Source organism: Pempheris klunzingeri, chromosome 7 (assembly GCF_042242105.1).
Source record: "Pempheris klunzingeri isolate RE-2024b chromosome 7, fPemKlu1.hap1, whole genome shotgun sequence".
Taxonomy (NCBI): Eukaryota; Metazoa; Chordata; class Actinopteri; order Acropomatiformes; family Pempheridae; genus Pempheris; species Pempheris klunzingeri.
Window position 1 is genome coordinate 16,423,982 of NC_092018.1, and position 21,087 is coordinate 16,445,068.

The 21,087-nt window shown below is 42.3% G+C and overlaps 2 protein-coding genes across 2 annotated transcripts in view; one reads left to right on the forward strand and one right to left on the reverse strand.

Moving 5' to 3' along the window:
* Nucleotides 1-433: 433 nt before the first annotated feature.
* fam81b (family with sequence similarity 81 member B) lies at nucleotides 434-11,073 on the reverse strand. The gene is made up of 8 exons (XM_070833436.1): nucleotides 11,030-11,073; nucleotides 10,283-10,490; nucleotides 9,068-9,186; nucleotides 7,460-7,589; nucleotides 5,736-5,842; nucleotides 2,891-3,002; nucleotides 2,011-2,212; nucleotides 434-678 (listed from the first exon to the last, which is right to left on the reverse strand). The coding sequence occupies exons 1-8, from the start codon at nucleotides 11,071-11,073 to the stop codon at nucleotides 545-547; spliced, it is 1,056 nt and encodes a 351-aa protein (XP_070689537.1). The 3' UTR covers nucleotides 434-544.
* A 2,775-nt stretch (nucleotides 11,074-13,848) lies between these two features.
* Nucleotides 13,849-21,087, forward strand: part of mctp1a (multiple C2 domains, transmembrane 1a) — a 131,204-nt gene continuing 123,965 nt past the window's right edge. Inside the window, exon 1 of the mRNA XM_070833397.1 lies at nucleotides 13,849-14,385. Within this exon, the coding sequence (XP_070689498.1) occupies nucleotides 13,849-14,385 (537 nt within the window). The remainder of the gene's footprint in view (nucleotides 14,386-21,087) is intronic.

Here is a 21,087-nt window from a genome sequence, read left to right on the forward strand (position 1 = left end):
AGCTATGTTTAAGAATAATATCGGCGAGTTTCGTCGCATCAACCATCCTCGTTCAATGCATAGACTGGATCTGTCAGACCTCTGAATGAAGTGTCTGATGTGCTAGCACTCTGCACAAGTAGTAGACTACCTTGGACCATAGTATTACATGCAACTTGGTGACCACATTTATATACCTTTTTGTTATATTTAGTTTTAGAACTAAGGTCTAACAAGAACTCGCATAAACGACATAATCGTGGCTGAATCCTACATGTTTTACTGTAAGAAATAACGGAGTATGATAAAGTGAAATGGTTGAAAACTTATCTTCCCACCTGTTTAAATGGCAAATATGATTTCTTTCAAGGAAGGTATTTTACTTGAAAGATAATTTCTCTAATTTTCTAAGAGTGATTAACCCACAGTCTAATCAAATAATTGCGGGCTCAAGATGTGAATAAATCCAGTGAGGAAGAAATGAAGACTGAACTGCCTGCTGGATTTTGGAGAGTCTGACCGGATGCTGTAATAGTAATAAGGAGCTCCTCCTCAGTTCATCATGTCACGAGCCATTGAGCTCAGCCACCTTGCTGCAGATGTGCCCGATATCCTTCTGAAGCTTCTCCTTATCAAGGCGGGACTTGATGTCACCGATCTTCCTCAGGGACTCAATGGCATCGTGCACAGACAGGAACCCTGTCCAAAAGAGAAGCGATGTGTGCAGACGATCAGCTGACTATTCTCTGAGTGCTGCTGATGTTAACGCTGAGCTGTTATATTGGCACTGAGCTGGACTTCTGGTCTGCTTGTACAGTGTTTAGAACTCTATCTCTAACATTAACAGCTGTCTGTCTCCATTACAGCTGTCTCTGTTTCTAATCTCTGAGTAACGTTGGGTGATTAAAAGCATACTGTGCGGCCAAAAATGGAAATATTCTTCGGTATTGCATGTAGAAGTACTTCTCAGTCACTGTGGGCTGTGAAGGGAGGGATCATTTTACCAGAATTTTTTTTTTCTGGTAGAATGATGGGATATTAAATCTGTCTCCTCCTCTTTCTGACTCCCCGCCTGTCATGCCACGAATATTTACGACACTCATCAATTATGCATTGCCTTTCTCTCCTCTATTACCATCTCCTTCCATCTATTCACCCTATACTTAAAATAGAGTGATGGGTAGATGGCTTTCTAGCACTGAGATCCGCGGCTGAGCGCTGATTCATGGAGTAGTTTACCCCAGCTTGTGTTTATTGTTTGTTTGCTATCTGACTACACTTTGATAAGAGCAGGAGACTTGAAGAGGGAGGTTGATAGGAAGCGGGGAAGCTTTGAAACTCCTGCCATATTTGATTTTCCGATTAGGAGCTTATGCTTGTTCCTGTGTTACTGTTAGTTTCCTTTGTCACATAGAGGCTGGCTTTTTAATATGATGTGATTCTATGCGTTGAATGCGTCTTGCCATGTTGAAAATCTCTACATTTCAGCAAATTATGTTGAGTTTAACAGTTATATAGACTTAAACCTTGGCCTCGTCTGAGTGCCGGATAACCAGAATAAGAGAAATATGCAAACCCTTCACATACTGTGGTTGTGAACAATGTTAGAAATGGAAGCATTTGATGAAACCACATGACGTGCTTCTGAATCAGGCATGCTGGCCCCCTCTGTGTGCAGACCCTGCTGCCCTCTCTGTCAGTATAATTCAAATGCAGCTCACTTCTCATCTTTAATGTAAGATGCCATTGACCACTGTCATTAACTGGGGTATCAATCATCTCATTTGTGGGTGAAAGAAATAAACCATGTTAGTCAAGTAGTCAGGTCACTTCAGTTTGTGACTAATCAGAACAGTCTCTCTCTCTCTCTGTCTCTCTCTCTCTCTGTCTCTCTCTCTCTTTTTCAGATTCTTTTGTGAAGCGTTTCTGCATGTGCCTTTTTTTCCTTTATGTATATGGTGAGATGCATGTAGTTCATACAGTATGTGTTTACTCACGGATGACAGCAAGTTTCTGAGGGTGATCACCCACCTTTGTGGTATTCCTGTTTGAGCAGCTGGAGCTCCTGATGCAGGCGGCTCTCCACTGAGGTCAGTCTTTTACTGAGTCTGGTTTCAGAGCGTTTCAGCTGATCGGCCTGACTGCGGTCGGCCTGGTCCCACCGGGTGTCAAAGCGCTCCACACGGGCCTCCAGAGCACGCAGCCGGTCGGCTGATCTAGACGCCGCCTCTAACTGAACACAGAGCACGCAATTCATGCAGGCGATATTACTGTAACTGACAAGGTCAGTTTGCAGCCTCTAGAGTGCAATTTCCTAGTTTTCCATGATATGAAACGGGAGGAGGATGCTGTCCATCAGGCAAATATTGAGCTGAAGCTTTCATAGATTTGTCCAATGACAGGCTGAAAGGATACAAAGGTTCCAATGTGTTTTTTAGTGTTGGTAAAATGAAAGAAAAAGAGCATATCTGCAATAAAACTGGGGAAGGGCCAAGAAGTAATTATATTGTAAATGTAATTGTAACAAGTCCTATGGTTGTTTTAATAAGGACATATGAAGGTGTTAAAAATGTCAGTTCAACAACTCACCCATGCAAAACCCTCCCTTTAACGCAGTGCAGCTTTCTCAGTATCTGTTCCACTTGATCAACAATTTTCAATGTTAAGCACTTTGTTTCTGCTGAGTCACAGCTCAAAAAGCGTGACTGAACTCTGCACATTTGAACACCACACACAAAAAAAGTACTCTCTCATAGATTCTGACAAATCCAAGGACACGGGAGATAAAATGTACAAATGTACAAATGTACAAATGTACCATATTCTGAGTGAGGCCTGGACAATGTTTCTTGCATTTTGTTATTGTGGACACAGTTGGTTAAACTGTGGGTCAAACTGAAAGCTACGATACCACTTTGTCCCACTGTTGCGTGCAGCGCTGGACTGAGCTGTTCAACTGTTGTTCTGTCCACTTCCTGAGCGATTCTGTCCGCTCCTTTGCTTCCTTCAGTTCACCTGACATCCTGCAAAGCCGCCAGGAATAGAGAGAAATGTACGGTAATGTAGGCTTTACTTTGAAAATGCAGTCACACATTAAAGTTATGAGGCAGTTAGGAGTTATGAGGAATGCGTCCAGACTCACTAATACCTGGTAACCTGAGCAATGCTTGCTGTAAATTTAGGCCCATTATAAACAGCTCCTACTTGGCACAACTTAGCGTTTGGCGTTAGAATATGAATAACTGATATTTTTTTGGCACCTCCTCGTCTTTGCAGTGAAACGTCTGTGGTGTGAAAACAGAATGTTAGTCATAAATCAATATTTGATTTTATGTCACTTTATTTTAAAAGCAAGATGCTTTATGTTCAGCTGCTGGCTTCATCAGCAATAACGCTGCTTTTTTCTGTTTGTTTACTTGATGCCAGCCTCAGCAGGCAGAACTCTGTTACTCTGCGGCTGGGTGCTGCTACAACGGTCGCACATTCATGTTCACCAAACCAAATAAGTGAATGCATAGGCATACATATTAGAGATGAACATTTGCATAAAGTTTCAATAACCATATTCATCACTGTACTAATAGTATTCAAGTTCAAACTGTGCAGATTCTTCTCTCAAAAATGTGGTGAGAAAAATAGAGAAACACTTTGACGATCATCGTAGGAGGTTCTCACATTACTCACATAGTCCACAGGGGCAATGATGTCTCAGATGAAAGCTGCAAGTGTATTATACCATAGGACATAATAACAGTGTCTCATTGGGTGAATTGTTTTTATATATAAAACAGACATTAAACATTTAAAATCAATAGATCCTGTTTCTGTTATTCTTCCAGTTTCAAGGGATTCTTTGTGTATGGGAAAATCAATGAGGCAAATGCCAGGACATTGCGTGTTTGACCCATAGACTGTCCGTGGTTTGACCACATTACAAATCAGACCCCTGCGACAAATTCGTTTTACTCTACAGTTCCGCTGCTACAGAAACAGCTCGTTTATAACATGACGCTGGCTGTCAGCCTGTCGGGGCTGCTTCTCTCCAGGGAGGTTTATCATTTCCCTGTTGTGAGAGGGTCAGCGTGCCTTTATTCATCTGCTGTCCATGAGCTTGTATGAAACTTGCAACCAAACATGTGTGATTCTTTTGTCAGTAGCCTCATAACTGTGAGCAGTAGAACAAGCTGTCGCTCATCAGGTCATTAAAATCAGGTCAGACTTTAAGTCAAGTAATGTAAGATGTCCTTTGACAAAATGAAATCCTATAAGTAAGTACGTTTTTACTGAGTGTGTGAGAGCATCTTAGAGGAGGAGTTTTAAAATGTGGTCTGTAATTCCAAACTGTTAGTGATCTGGCACCATACGAATTGCCTGATGTGACTGGTGAAAAATACATTCACAAATACACTGAATTTTTGGCTTAAACTGTTGCAGACTTTGGATATTGGGTTTCATTTGAAGAAACAATAGGTTTGGCTCATGTCTTGTTCTAGGTTTTAAGGCCCACAATGCTGTGGCTGAGTTGCTTTAAACACAAGTAGCCTGACAGAAGTTATGACTCAGTGCATCTTAGCCATAAGCTCAGTGGTCAGGGCTGAAAATGTTTTGACTTTAAAGGTTTCACAATAAGCCAGGAGGATGCAAAATCTACTGAGGTCCCCTGGTGAACCGAAGGTTAATGAAGGACCCTCTGAAGTCAGTGGTGCTGCTCCAGTAATGACTTGGCAACAGAACAGATACATCAGGATAGGGTAGGAGTGCTGGATGGCTGAATGGAAGATATTGGTATTTGTTTTTGTCATTATTCTACCTGTTTCAGAAACACAGACAGTAGTGCTTTTCATCTATTTTTATCTATTGTTCTTTTGGTTCTAACATGATCAGTGACCTGGTTTCTATTACAGATTCACAAAATTACTAAGTAGAGCGTATTCATCATTGATGTCTCTCAGTTTCTGTTTTTCCCCATGGTAAAACTATGTGATTAATTTTGCATATTACTGCCGATTGAGATAATTTGTCTGATGGATTAGTAAATCAACTAAACTAACAGCTTTTCTGTGCCACAGGCACCAAAGTTATGAGACAGCCATGGCTCTGAAATGCCCAGCTTAAAACTGCTTTAGAGAGAGCTAGATCTGGGGATCTTATTAGATAAGCAAATAAGATTTTTCTTTATTATATGGGTCTGGGTAGAATGGAAAAAGGGAGCATGAACCACTTAAGAAGCCCTGCTAAATACTTTCCAGTCAAAAGCAGCACACTGAACACAGAACAGTCTTCAAGAAATTCAAGCCTGAGAAAGTAACCTCATGTTTACAAAGACACCATCACATACAGTGGTTTTACAAGAACACTAAGCTAATTATTGTTAAAAAACATTTTCATGTATGTGTTAAAATGTTGCATGTTTGCATGTTTAGCAGCAGCCCAACTTCAACAGATAATAGTGCCATAAAAGTGAGTAGAACATCAAGTCAGCAATGGACCAGACTGAGATGTAAATTTGGATCACCAGCCGTTATGCTGTAACTAGTGTTCAAATAAACCCTTGTTCATGTTTTCCTGCCTCCTGTCTCAAAACCAACATTGTTCACAGACTAAGTAGCCCAGGCTAGGAGTATGGTAAAGTGTCCATTACAATTTATGAATGTACGCCAACCCTCAATTGAAATCAGACTAATACATGCCATAGTATTATAGCAATTGACCCAGGTGTGTTTGGGTTGTTCTTGCTCTTTAATTAATGGTCTTACTTGGTTTCTAGTAGTGTAACTTGTGTATTCAGATCAGACATGGAGCTCCTGTGGCCCTGGGAATGCTCTGACAATGTGGCCTCCAGTCTCCCAACGTCCTGATAAAGCTGTAAAAAAAAGAATACATACAGACACACGCTTTTATGTGTCGCTGGAGCATCTTGCGGTGCAGGCTTCGCAGTCTGACCTTTTACCCTTTGCAGTTTCTGCTGAGTCGAGATGATTGAGCCACTGCACCACTCCTGTGGCCAGTCAGGGCTCGGAGTAACAGCGGTGACCCACTTTCTCTGCATTTTCAATTATCTTTATGGTACATGCTTGACCACTGCTCCACAGCTAATGTACTGTCATCACAGTGATTTACCACCCTGTGCCACCAGCACCACTGAGCGCAGGCTGAATCAGTGTGAGTGTGTGTCGAAAGCAGTGGTGGTTGGCTTTGGATTTGGTAAAGTGATGGAGAGAATTATTACATACGTGTCCGAATACTGGGTTTTACTACTTCTTATATAGAATAGAATTTGACTCAAAGGCCAGTAAAAGCTATTTCATGGAAAGACCTTGATATCTCAGTTTGAATTAATTTCACATCTCATTTCCTTCTTTCAGAGTCTGTGGTTGTGGTTGAGCAACTGAGTTTACTTGATAAGGCTGGTCGCTCTCAGCAGCAGCAAGCTCCAAATCATCTGCTAAACCACCACACATCCTCTCTACGATAAACAGCAAAACACACTCCCTGTGCATATTGTCAGATTATTATTTACTTCATGCAAGCAGCATTTAAATGGATGTAATCCCCATTTTACACCTATTAAATTCACAATGAAGACCATTATTCCCTCATTTGAGACTGGGGTATTCAAATGAATTCCAGGCTCAACATTATGTAAGGGGTAAGGATTATGATGAGACTGTAGATTTTGCAGCTCAATGTATTAATGTAATACAGTATAATTTAAGAAATATACACATAGAACAGGGTTAAGAGTCTATAGCAGTGCTAGCAGGCCTTTGAGTGTGCACTTAGGCAAATCAATGCTTTGGGCTAAATGCTATAGCATTAGCATTTAGCCCAAAGCATTGATGCTAACATACTTACAATGATAATCCTGACATGCCAGTGTTTAACATGGTCATCTGAGTTTAGTGTGTAAGCATGCTTACATATGCTAATTCGCACTAAACACCATGTACAACTGAAGCTGATGGGAAGACAGAAACTGAGGACAAAAAGTCAGGAGATCAATGAAGTCATTAGGAGTCATCCTCTGAGAACCATGAATGTCTGCACCAAATTTTGTGGCAATCTTTCCAGTAGATGCTGAGGGATAGATGAAAACATTGAGCCACTGGTGGCATTAAATGAAAAGTCAATAGGTTCACTTTTTTCTGATGACCACAAGTGTTGGAACAAAATATTATATCAATCCATTGAAGAGTTGTTGAAATATTTCCATCTGAACCAAACTGGCACTATCATGCCACTATCATTGCTGCTATCATGGTTAAAAACATGTAGTATACCAGCCTAGCTTAGCAAAAATCTCAGTTTTTTTGGACTGTTACCTCTTGCCAAGTTGTGACGTCTTGAAAGTGACAGAGATGAAGAAGAAATTTGATATTTTAAAGTATTTATCTGAGGATTGACTTTTAAAGACTTATAGAGATTTTATTTTTTGGAACTGGTGTTTTATTTTTGTCAGCATTAATGCATCATCTCTCACCTTGACTTCCATCTCTTTGAGCCGTACATCCACAGCTGACCTGAGCTCTGCCACCTCTTGCTGCAGTCTAATCAGCCCCCGCTCCCCAGAGCTCATGTCAGCACTTAGCTTGGCGACGGTGGCATCACACCTGAGATAATAGGTGGCGAAGCAGAGAGGTACCACTGAATGAGAATAGTGGGATGGGAGGGAGCGAAGGAAAGGTGTGAAGATGCGGAGATGAGCAAAAGGCTGGAGAAAACAGGGAAGGAGTGCTTTACTGAAGCACACAGTTCAAAGGGTAGACAAACGATGGAAAGACATCTGACAGCTACCCTTATCAAGACTTTCCAAGGTGAGCTATTGGAAAACAAAAAGGTTCTGCTGAATTCTAAGCACTGATAGTTTATCCTTTGAGAGCTTTAACAGACACATTTCAATGTTTGTATCTGTTGATGAATGAATGATTAAAAACACAGGCAAAACATGACAGCCGGTCAAGCAAGCAAATTAGTTTAACAGAGCGATCACCAAACATGATGAGCAGATTGTGGAAAAGTGCTTTGCAGCCTCTCACATGCAACATCTTGTTCCTCTGTTCAGTTTGCATAATTCTCATGAACTTTGTTGACCCTTAGTATCAGCACTGCAACATGGCAACACTGCAACTCTTCCATCCTATGTTTCGTTTAAGATGCCATCACTGAGCCTGCAAATACTCTCTCTGTCTTCATCAGGGTTACTGTGTGCGCATATGTCAATATGATATCTGTGATAAACTACAATGTAAGCTCAAAAAGCAATTCCAGCAGCTAGCTATGGAGATGCCCGGTGTTGAATTTGGGTTATTTCCCTGGAGACCATTACAGTGTTTCCATAAAGGGCATCGCAGAACAATACAGTGTATCACAAACCACTGGCCCTTGACTTACTTGGGTACTTATGACTAACATACCAGAGGTCATTAGACTGAATAGGGGAAGTTTTTCTACAGCCTATATTGGATCATAACTGTTTGTTGAGTAATAGGCAATATCCCCTCTCACCATGAACCTCTTAAGCACCATGGAGGAGGAAGGCCTGCTGTGAAACCAGATGCTCACAAAATAACACTGCATCTTTGATCTGCTGTCTGACGAAAAATCACATTATCTTAGATATATTAACCAGTAATTGGCAGGAATCTTCAAAAGAAATCACCCAATACCAATCCTAATGCAAGTCCTGTTAGGCAGAGCACTACGGTGATAGCCTCTCTTCGGCAAGCCACTCTAATGAGGACGATCTGCGCAGACACAAAATAATGAAGAAGTGCTAATCAGCATCCAGAGTGTTCTTCAAACCTAGAAATTTCCCCTCTGGTGAGAACGAAATAATTAATGTGCGCATGTATGCGTGTGTCTGTCAGAGCATCAGAGGCGATGCCACGGTGGATTGGAAGTTGTGAGACCGTGAAGAGCTGGCAGACAGGATGCAGGCTATACAATTTCACTTCATTAGAAGTAGAGAAGAACAAGTGGAATATCAGCGAGGAGAGTTATTCAGACAAATCACTTGTGCATCACGGCTTGATTTTGAATTATAGCACAGTTCCTTCCCAAATAACGCCTGAGAGGAAAGTGTGCATACCTGGCTACTCTTCCTCTCAGGTCTCCAATGCCGGCCATGTGCTTCTGGTCCAGGTTTACAACGGCCATTGTGGTTCCAGAGGTGATGGAGTCTCTCTGGGCGATCTGTCTCTCCAGGACCTGGCAGAACAAAGACAGCATATCTGTCAATTCACTGTTAAATGATTGGAATTTTTTTCTCAGGAAGTCAATGTGACAAACAAATACAGATGAGGAAATATACAAATAAAGTATTCAGTGTGTTTATAACACTTGGCAGAAAACAAATGTGTCTTAATTTCTGCCTTTTTTTTATCCTCTGTAAAACTAACACAAGTCTTTTGCAGAGAAAGTTAAATTAAAACTGCCGCAGGTTTCGTGACCAACCTTGCATGAATGATCATTTTTTAAGATGGGCCACATGTGTGCAATGTGTCTCTGATAAGTCACCACCAAAGAGACGACCCTCTGGCCTATCATGGGGGCAAACAGTGACTGTGCCGTCTTTCTTTCATTTGATTTAGCGGCATATTCACTTCACGGCGCAGCTTATTACTTCTTCATTCTTCTGCAGGATTTATTAGCTCTTAGACATTCATGTAACATTTAAGATATTAGTAGTCTCTAATCATGTTAAAGGCTAATTTGTTGTGCACTAATGAAGTAATGTATTTCATTTTGGCCACACCTTGATGTTCTGCTCATTCAAAGACGATTTCAAGCACTCATTTGTTTGTCTCCATGCACTCCCCAGTAATTCTCCTGACTGCTGTGTTTCAGCAGTTAGAGCATAACTCGCAGCATTTATTTAACCCCACACTGCGTATATTATTTTTTCGCTTATAATACATACAACATGTATACAAGCTGATGATGGTGATGAGGAGTCAGGCAGGATTTTCTCTGATGCTGAACCATTTTATCAGGTGCAATCAAATCAGCTGTGAGTAGGAGGACATGAGTGTGTGTGTGTGTGTGTTCCAGTGTGGCTGGCACATCAAAACAGACGAGGACAAGAGAGGAAAGCACATAAAATAATGAGCAGGAAAAGAAGATCAGACAGACAGCCCACTGACGGAGGACTTAATCCACGTAATGAGTTGTTTAAGATATTTTTTTGACAAAAAACAACAAGGATACAGAATGTGTGGCAAAAGTACATCAGTTATGTGTATTAGTAAATTTGCATACAACCACACCCTTCCCACTAATACACACCATCGACCTACTTGAATACCTGTATGTCCACGCTAAGCTGCTTGACAATGCGTGTGACGGTCACTATGTGATTCTCCAGCAGTTTGCGGGAAAGTGCTTCAACCTGGACAGCACCCTGGGTGGACTGCAGACCTGCTGCCACCTCCTCTTTGATCCTGAAAGCCTGTTCCAGCAGCACAGCCAGTGTCCACTCCTGGCTGCTCACACGACCCTCCAAGACATCAGGCCTTAATCAGGAAGAAAACAGGAACAGGACGCTTGGGGACAAAAACTATAAAAGCTCATTATTATTGATTTTGGTGACTGAGCTGATGCGTGTCACAAATCATGCAAACTTGAGTCAACATTTTTAAAGCACTGGAGGCACAGGAATACATTCAGGAATAATAATAAAAAAAGTCCTTTTAGTATACAATTCAATGAAGAATTACTCCACCCAGAATGACATTATGTGCACTGCTTTTCATACCCTCAGGTCATCCTCTAACCACATCTCTCACTGACTTCATGTCATCCTGTGCATGCTGTGCCACCCTGCCTGATCTATGTAATTCATAGCAGTGTTAAAGAGGTCGCTGGTGGCTCCCAACTGTATTTCATTCCCATCAATGGGGGGGGATTGAACTTAACTACCTCTCTGACACGGATTGATTTTAGAATTGAGTAACTGACCCCCAGGAACTATAAAAAAAGGTGACAAATATGTAGGTACTGTAATGGTTTGGATGGGTAATATAAAATGCTGTAATTCAATAAGAAAAGTTACCTGGCGTGAGTCTGACAGGGCTGTAACTTTGACTCGTGGGACATTCTTCTTGTCTAAAAGGAAAAACGCAATTATCATATATTTTGGAGTGACATACAGCAGTTTTTGCTTCAATGTGTTTTTGTTAAAATCAATAGAACAGACGTTTCACAGTCCTTCCACGAATCCCATAAAATACAAAATAACATGTTCCTTTTGTAACAATAATACAATTAGTATGATATTTTTTTCACATTTCAGAATACTCACAGGCCTGTGCTTTCCTTCAGTCAGCTCTTGAGTTCATCTGTTTGTGTTGTCACTTGGTAACTGTGGTTTCCTTGAGTGGGGTGTGACTGCCTGCCAGTGTAAAGTTGTCAACACAGTAATGCGACAATAATGCATTGTATACTTGGCGAAGCAGCTTATCTCAGCAACCCAGAACATCAAGCGTGAACTTCACTTTTACTTAAACTCTAAGAAATGTAGCTGACTAACTGACCAGACCACAAAAGATCAAATTCGCAAGGCAACAGCTCTGAAAACACATCGAAGTCGAAAGGACACCGCACTTGTTTGTCGTTTGTCAAGCACAACAAAAGAACTTGGCATGCCCTTTCACTCTAGTCATCATGATATAAATAATTATAATAATCATTAATACTGCTTTTACAAAGATTCACTAAATCTGACTCATTCAGAACATTTCAAGGTGAAAAAAGTGAATGAAAGATCCTGAAAAAATTATTCATAACAGGCAGCTGTAATTCCTGTGGCTGAGGCAGGCTGAGGCTGCACAATATGTGATTATTTGAGCTAGGCGCAGTCAGAAAGGGAATATTGGCCAAATGATTCAAGGCATCAGCTCTGTACGCCATCACACTGTTGTTTGATTGCACACAACCAAAATAGCTACCACTGAACATTCAGCGTTTGCCTGTCTTAATGAATTGTGAGAGGCATTATGCAACACCTATCGTCAAAACGGCCTCATCATGTTTCAGTTAACTGAGATCTAACCTACATCATTACGCAGCGTGAGTTGAGTTGTTTCAGTAGTAGCGTTGTGTTACATAAGATTGCAGCCAGTGGATGAACATGATTCTGGGTTTTTAGGTGTCTGTTTGAGGGTGTGTGTGTCCCCACAGCCACACACACTAGACGAGTGTCTTGTCAACAGGACCGGGATCATTAAGTGAAAAGGCCTGCTCTCTGCAGACTCATCAGTTATCCATGCTAGCCCAATGGTAGCTGAAAGGAATTGTCTGGCTCACATGCTGACATCTGCATCCACTTAACTGAAAGGGGGGCTCATAGCATTTGGTGCTGCCAATGCCCTCCTGCTCGTAATTAAAGTGTTTTATTTTGTAGGATGGATGAGATATGAAACAGAGTGATCCCAAGCACCAACGAAATGTGTTATTGGCTTCTCATCCAATGTTTGATATACGTCCTGATTACTAATAGATGTGATGGGTTAAAGAAAAAAAACTCCCAAAAACATAAGTCCCAATAGATAAAGGTCAATTTTGCCATAACTTACCTCACACCACTGAAGGCTGATTATCATTTTCTCATTATTATAGGATCAAGGCCAACAGCTTATCATCGCTCCAACAAGTTATAGCAAGGTCATATCACCCCACGTCAATAAATGTCCATGCAGGCAGCACACGAGGCCTTGGACCCTCAGCTCTTCTCTGTATAGTGGGATCAAGTTCATCTGGTCCCCCTTTACAATTTGACTTGCTCAAAAGTAAAATTTCAGCAGCCCTCTTTGCATAAAGGGTCATTCTCTGTCCTCTTCTGTGTGTGTGTGCCACAGAGGATTAGATGGAGGGAGGTTTTCATTCTTGTAATTATTGCCTCTGTCTGTTTGTTTATGTGAAAGTGGGCACAGTGTTAACCAGGGGGACGGAACAGACCAGCACTGAAACAAGGGCCAGAGGGCAAGACGTGACGAGTTATTATACACGCAGCATCTAAAAAGAGAAGAGGCTGTTCAGCGATGCCTGCTTGCTGCTGCATGTGGGCGATAACATTCACTGAGGCATGACCTATTAGACAGGAGAACACATCCAGGCACGGTTACAGTGCAGACACATCCACATGACACAGGAGAGAGCAAGTCTTTCAAACCTCTTTGGTTTCAGAATCACAGGCAGAGCTGGATTCACCAAGGTCACTGCTTGGAAAGAGTGAATCTGGAGGCTGTAAATCACCACCATGTACAAACAAAACACACCAAATTACAAAGAGATAAACTCAGATGGAGCTGACAAGGGGACCAACAGCAGAATTATAAACAACTCCACGAGGCATTGTGGGGTTGAGTTATGCAATCACCAGCATACAAATTATCCAGTCAAGTGACATGGTTGGCCAGAGGGAGGCGCGGTGCTGCCTCAGTCCTTCATTTGAATATAACAATTAATGGGGAAGTTTGACTAAACCCTGGAGAAGCAGAGTGGACAGAGCAGCAAACACCCACAAGAACCAAGCGGAGCAAACATCAGTAAAGGTAATCTTTCACAAGTCACTGCATGTGCTCCAACTTCACCACTGAGGTCAGATAAATCTTCAGTAGATGAGGCTGTTGCTTGCGTGCCTGCCGTGCGTGCTGCACAGTGTGTGCCATAAAATGTAGAGGGCTGCCTACATAGGTATTCTGCAAGGTTCGTTGGGAGACTAACACCCTCTTCATCATCACGGCGTGCGTCTCCGTCTTGGCGCTCTAAATTGATCATCAGTGGAAGTGCTCCCGAGCTGCAGCAGCCCAACTGTGACACCCTTCCACTATTCAGAGTGTGCTCAGGCTGGCAGGCTGCTGCACGGGCACCATGGAGCAAAAATCACCAAAGGATGAGAGCACCGCCAAGGGACAAGAGTCTCTGTCCTACCAGCGCAGGATGTGGAAGAATTTCCAGGAGAAAACCAAGCCATGGCTCAGTCCTAAACTGGGATCGGAGCGTCGGGGCGCCGGGGGCGCGGAGGGCAGCAAAAAGGAATCGGGGTTATGGATGTTTAAGAGGAAAAAGAAACAGTTGGACCGGGTGTTTTCGTCGTCTCAGCCGAATCTGTGCTGCTCTACGCCGGCGCCGTTTGAAGGAGACAAGAAGCCCCGTGGGAGCGACGCGGTCCCCGGCACCAGCAGCAGCGGGCAGCCCCTGCAACAGACCCTTGGCGCAGCTTCTGGAGCCACGGGGAGCAAACCCGAGCTGACGGCGCACGGAAGCCCCAAACTCCCCGTGTCCCGGCTGATCATGTACCAGCAGAAGAGCTCCTCTCTCGGTTCGGCGTGCTTCGAGAAACTGGTGGTGGACCCGGCCGCGGTGGTGGGAGAGGAAGAGCAGCTGCGTAAAAACGCAAGTGATTCTGTGAGTAAAGAGCATGTGGCAAAACACGCGTCTAGTAGCTTATCTGTTACTGCAAAGTAAGGCTATTGGGTTGGGAAAAATTAATCCATAAGGAGGCGAGCTGGGCTACATAGCTGTGGAAATTAAATAAAGGAGACAAGTTTCATGATGGAGGTGCTGCGGCGTGCTCACTGCTCATATCATGTGATGCGCTCATCGATTTGCCAGTCCTCTGCTTTCTTTACTCTGTCCCGCAGTTTGTAGGGCTGTTTGGGCCAGATGACTACAACCAATGCCAGGGTAGGCCTACGTGATCACTAACAGCAAGCTTACATCACTGCTTGGTCTGGTATCATGTCACCATCACAGCCACCCCATGCTACACTATCCTGGCTCTGCATTTCAATTCAAGGCTCCCTTGTAGGATTTCTACACATGCTGCATATTCTGATGTCATTACCAGCCTCCTTTTGCCTGCACACACGCTTAACTGCCAGTAAAAGGATTGTCCTCTGGCTTCACAGTCCATCTGTCACAGTGTCCTTGCCTCCAGACAAAGGCTGCAACAGGCCCATGCATGGTCAAGGGTTCATCATGCCTGTCCTTTTGCGTTTCATGAAAACTGTAGTCAAATGGAGCCGGCAAGCTTGATGGCAGGTATGTTCCCACACAGCAAAACGTGCTGAGTCAGGGCGACCCGGGAGAAACACTGTCAAAGGGACATGTCAGCTAGAGTCGGCTAGTTGTGAGGGGCAAGTTCACACAGATGACATACAGCCATCTCAAGTCTGAAAACTTGAGATTTTAGGTCCCTAGTGAAATAATATGGAAAGTGCTGTCTGCTGGGAGTAATTATCGAGTAATGTTATGTCTGGACACAGGCTTTATCCCCAATATGTTAGCCATTTCACACAGGCTGCTTTGATATTCAATAGTAGTAGTATAGGTAGAAATAATATTGGAGATACAGTACATGGAAATGCCCATAAGCACACTCTCCTCAGTGGCTGTGGTTATTGCAAAGCTTTTCATCTCGCCACTCTTGAAATGCTCCAGACCTGTGTCTGAGCATCATCCAGATCGCTGTCTAAAAGTGATTTAGCGTATAAGTACACTTCTCCCCACTGACGTTGGGGCCAAAGATCTCTCCTCCATTAAATCAAAGGGAGAAGTGCAGCACACTCAGCAGAAGGGGTAAAAGAAAGTAAGTATTAATGATTTCATTGAAATTGATCTCGCAACTTCATCACAGCACTTACCAGGTCAGTTACATAATACAAAGAGAGAGAGAGAGAGAGATCTCACATTGCCAAATAAAGTAGTTACCTCCTGTTGTTGCCATGTTTATCCAAGCTACTGCTACCGTTCAGCGTTTGCTGGATTTTTCACATAGCTGCAAAGAGGAGAGCAATGGTACCTACACTACTACTACTCACTGTGGCAGCCTCATCAGGTGATAGTACAACGATGCAGCCATTTGTTGTTAGCATGACTCATATGCATTAGCAATTATTGACGTAAAAGATACGGCATTGATGTAGTGAGGTTAGAGGAGAAAGATATGGGAAAAGATGGTATGAGATGAGGGGTGATGAGATGGAATGAAGGTGATGAAGACAGATCAGACAGGGTCAGAGCTATCAGAGGTGATAAGGGGACGAGATGAGGTCAGATGAGATGAGACGAGAGATGATGTGATGTGTGATAGTAGACGACGAAGAAGAGAGGAAGGGAAGCGAGAGGAGATGAGATTAGGCATGCTTTATTAATACCTGAGGGGAAATCAAGCAGTATATGACAAAAGAAGTCAGCGAGATAAACACTCAGCATCACAACACACCACAGATAATCTAGATGAAAATATATTCTGTGGTTGATTTGACTTTTGGTTGATCACATTTATTTGCATGTGCATATTGACGATGCACTTACAATATGTGCTGCCTAAACACTTTCCTAACCTAACGAGGATTATAACTCACTCACACACTTTTACCGTCATCCACAAATCCAGCATTAGGCGAGGGTATACTACTTCTCATTACCAAAATGAAAGCATAAAGCTCCAAGCCACAATTTCATAAATTAAGTAAGAATATATGGAACTTAAGCATTTCACATTTTGATTTGTAAAGTAAGTCGTGGAAGGGATTAATGCCAAGGTCTGGAGGTAATTTCATTATTGACTCTGTGGAAGAAAGAAATAAGCACATTTAACTTATGCTGCTTGCAGTGCACAGTTAGACAGTTAGACTGTAGTATGTGTGTGTGTTTATTTTTTCTGTGTGTGAAGGCTACAGTAAAACACGGCAGGGGAAAGCACCTGCTGATATTGAGAATTATTAGAGTCATATTTCAGACATTTACTTTCAGCCCCCTCTGCGCAGTCCATAATTCACTTGTTTCCGTGACTTATCTTCAGTCTATAATATGTCCTCATATCTTTTTTTAGTCTGCTTTTCACTTTGAGAGGAATTAGTGTGGGTACTGTATTCATCTTGTTCTTCATCATTCTGTCTCTCTCATTTTTAGGTTGACAGGTTTTATTTTATTTATCTACAGAGATTTCAAAAGGGTTTCACCAATGCATGTTTGCACTGAAGCAAAGTGGGCCATTATCACCTAATTTGAATCTGGTGTCACCTCTATTACCTTTGCTAAATATACGGTACATTATATTGATGGATCAGATTAATCTAACGCTTGTGACAATTGAGCTAAACTTCCTCTATGTCCGTCCTCTCTATTCTCGACTTTTCTGTCCTTCTCTGGTGTGGTTAGCTCTCTGACCTTCAGTCTTGGGCGGAGTTGCTCTTCTATCATTACCTGCTAGAAGCCCAGTGTGCTCACTGTGGATTCAGACTAGCAAGCTAACAGGAGCAGGCTGTGCTCGCATGTATTTCTCGCCACTCATCCCACCATGTTTGGATACAGGTTGGTGTTCCTCACTGGGATTCCCTCTGGCTGTTCTTCCTTTAGGCCTCTGCAACTCAAATGAGTTTGGTCGCATTAACTAAACATGTTACTCTATCAGCAAGCCATCCTCCCTTTCACTCTGAATCAAAGTTGGATAGTTGACAGACATTCGCTCCCGATCTGCTGACACACTTTCTCCCACTGTTGTTAGCAAGAAGACAGCCAGCTCACCTCCTTCAACCTTGTCCTTAACTGCAGGATTACTCTTTAATTGACACAACAGTAGTGCCATGCTGACTTGGCCATATTAGTTTTGATTAAATGTAACATGGTCTCATGTTGCACACTATTTTAATTACTAATGTGTAATTCGTTTATTCTGTATGAATATTCTAATTAAAGAATAACAACAGTTTTTTCAATAGCTTCAGTGTAAAGTGTCCCAGTGACTCCAAATAAATACCAAAATGTATTACTCATATTGGATTTTAATGTTTTTTTTGGATAAAATTGAAGGAGCACTGAAATCCAATATGAAGAGGTGTGTTCTGTATTTTCAGTGTAGTAATAATTCTCGGTATTGATTTTCACTCAGTGGGACACTTTACATTGAAGCTACTGAAAAAAAAATTCATTAATTTTAATTAAAATACTAGCGATCAAAATCAGTGTGCTACATCGATACATTTTGTACAAAGTCAAAATGTTCCCAAATTGGGGAAAGCCATTAAAACCCCCATTAGTGGTGTGTCATTGAAATCAAGTAATTTATTGACGCTCTCTAAATCTGCCTGCTGTGGTACAAACCTGCACCTGAACGCACCTGAATTAATTTGCATAATTGGCTAACAGCGGACATTCACGTTAGAAAGTGTTTTCACTCAGGCGACACCACCAGTACGGAGGTCATTTACCATCGCACCTGAAGAAATACTCAGGTCCAAAAAGCGAGGGAAGTCAATGGAGGTCAGAGGTTAACGAAGCTTATCCCTTAGCGGCTAGCTAAGTGTTAGCATACCGTGCACCTCCCTCCCTCCCTCCTGCGGGCTGCCTCTGTTGCCCACACCTGTCTGGACTGACCCGAGTCAAAGCCAAACTCAGTCCGTTTGTTTAGAGGCGGAGAGAAATGTGTGAGCTGCATGTGACTGTTATCTAAACACGGCTGGACTTTCGGCGCGTCCTCTGCCTCGTGGATGTTCGTTTTCCACACGTGAAGAGGAAACTCGAGGAGCCATGATGTTTCACACACGCAGGGCCCCGTCAAGGCAGCTGCAGGGCCCCTTTGAGAGAAGCCCTAAAGGTGCTGTAGTGACTGTCCTGAGGGGGACGTGACTTCATGGTGAGTAGGGTATTTCCATAACATAAGCATCTGCCTCTGGTGTGCTGTACAATAACGTGTACAATAGACCCATCATCGGCCTGCTTTCCTCTGTTATGTGTCGCTGTCCATGGTATTGAACTGTGGCTGTAATAAGACAGTGTTAGTAGCCTACATGCACCTGTTACTGTACCTTTTGTCTCCATGTTTAACCAAAGGTGAGGTCCAAGTCATCACTTTGTTTCTGAGTGATTGCACTTTTTTTTTTTTACTATGATCAGTTAGTTTTAGCATGTGCAACATACAGCTTGTGAAAATATGCTCATGTAAAGATAAATAGTAAATATTTAATTTAAACAAACAGCCTATCTGAGAAGAAAATCAGTCACTTTTGTGCTGTTACTCAGAGACTAAGTCCTCTGTTCTCAGTCTTACATTCCTTCCCTCCCTCTGCTCAGCTCATATGGAGTACTTTAAAATATTTAACACACATGAACCAGGGAAGTAGGTTTTTGTGTCACAGAGACTATACGCTCACAACCTAATGCTAAATATATCAAATGTAAAAGATGAAATGGTGGTGGGTATTTCCATTCATGGAATTGTTGCACTGACAAGCTGAGTGGCCGTGTTTGGAGATGAGACACCTGTTTTTGAACAGGATTGTGATCTTCAGTGCCTTATTGAAACAAATTGTTCTAAAGATTTAGGAGTGTGTTGTGTGAAAAGGTTAGTCATTTAATATTTATAACCTACTTCTAATTACTTGCTTATTGTTCCATTTGCTATAGGTCCATTTGGTTTCAGTGGATGTTTGCTGACTATAATCAAAATAACACTCACATTTAGCCGAACTGAATAAACAGTTTATTTTTCGAAGGAAATCAGAGCCATGAAAATACATCTTACAGATCTCAGTGCATGATGCACAACAGATACTGTCCCTTTGGGATCATTTAAGTTATTGTCCACTTCTGGTAATGCACTGGTTATGAAATGAGCCACGTTTGGATGTCCTGTAGGATTAATGGTCTCACTTATGGCTGCTTTATTTTTTGTGGCTGGGTTGTGTTGTGAGAACAACATCATGGCCACTTTGAAACAGCCTGTGGCATCGTTCTGCAAGTGTCCTGATGGCAGCTTATATTAGGATTTATTACAGCCCAGGGGACCATCAGTTGTAACACACACTGACAAGCAGGTGATTGATACTGACCTCGAAGCTGTCTGGGCATTGTGAAGTAGGCAAAAAACAAAAAAAACCAAAACATTTTCACACTGGCAAAAGTATGACTGACACCATTTGGAGATGTTGATGGGTTTTAGCTCTCACTTCATGATGAAGTGCCTGGTGTCTGCCTCCCACTCATCTGAGTGAGCCTGATCCTCTGTCATGGAAATCTGTGAACAACCTGTGAGAGATGATTTAAGTGGTTTTACCTGTGGACAAGTGCAATTATGAGAAGCAAATCAGGATTTAATTTTAGTTTAAGGAGGTAGAGTGGTGGTTCAGTTGTTTGCAGTGTTTCCAAAAGGCCCAGATGCTCAGGCTTATGTCCAGTCTTTTTGCTTAAGCTCTGCCTGTGTTCATAACGGCAGCCAGCCAGCATTTAAAGATGCAAAAGGTGAGTAAGAATTCTCTGTTAGCCCTGCCAGTGACCTGACAGCACAACAAATCTCTGCTTTCTACTCCTAAACAAATGTAAACAGTTTTGAGGCATTTAATCTTTCCACATTTTCAGTGTAAAGATATTTTTCTCTATCATTTATTCACTTTTCTGGAGGAGCTCGATTCAGATGCTTTTTTACGCTGTAAAGAAATCCATCGACTTTAATCAACAACTGATTGTGTGACGGCAAGAGTGAAAATGGCGGAAAGAGAAAAGAGAGAGGAGGATGGAGGGTCAGACAGATGCCTTGCTTGCTGCCACTGTTGGATGTTTATTAAACTATCCAGTAATGCTAAACTACAGCTAGCAGCAACTCTCTGCACTGTTCCTCAGATGTAAACTGAAAGTGGGACAAAGATTACATCTCATCGAACTAGCACAGTTTGGCAGTATTTCATGTGTAAGATGAAAATAAGGTTGTGGGATGACTGTGCCAGAATAAAGTGGAACACAAACCCTCAACTGAAGCAGTGCACAACAACATTCAGCACAAGCCTGTGGACGTAAACCTGCAGGCTGCTGCTTGTAGCACTGCTAGCCACACTCAGCAAACCAGCATGACGTCATTCACCTCCCCACCATGAAAATGCTGTGATCCTTCTCATTCTGAAAAGATGATACAGCCTATCACAGAAATGACCTGTGTGTGCAAGATACACACAGGTTTAGACATGTAAGCTATCTCAAATTTAAATATCCATTTAATCAGAGGAATTGGTCTCAAGGAACATCCCTACTGTCCCATTCGGTACACCTTGTCTGAATTGTTCCTGCAGCAAGGTCACAAACGTTGTCTTTTTGTCAGTCATTGCTCTCAGT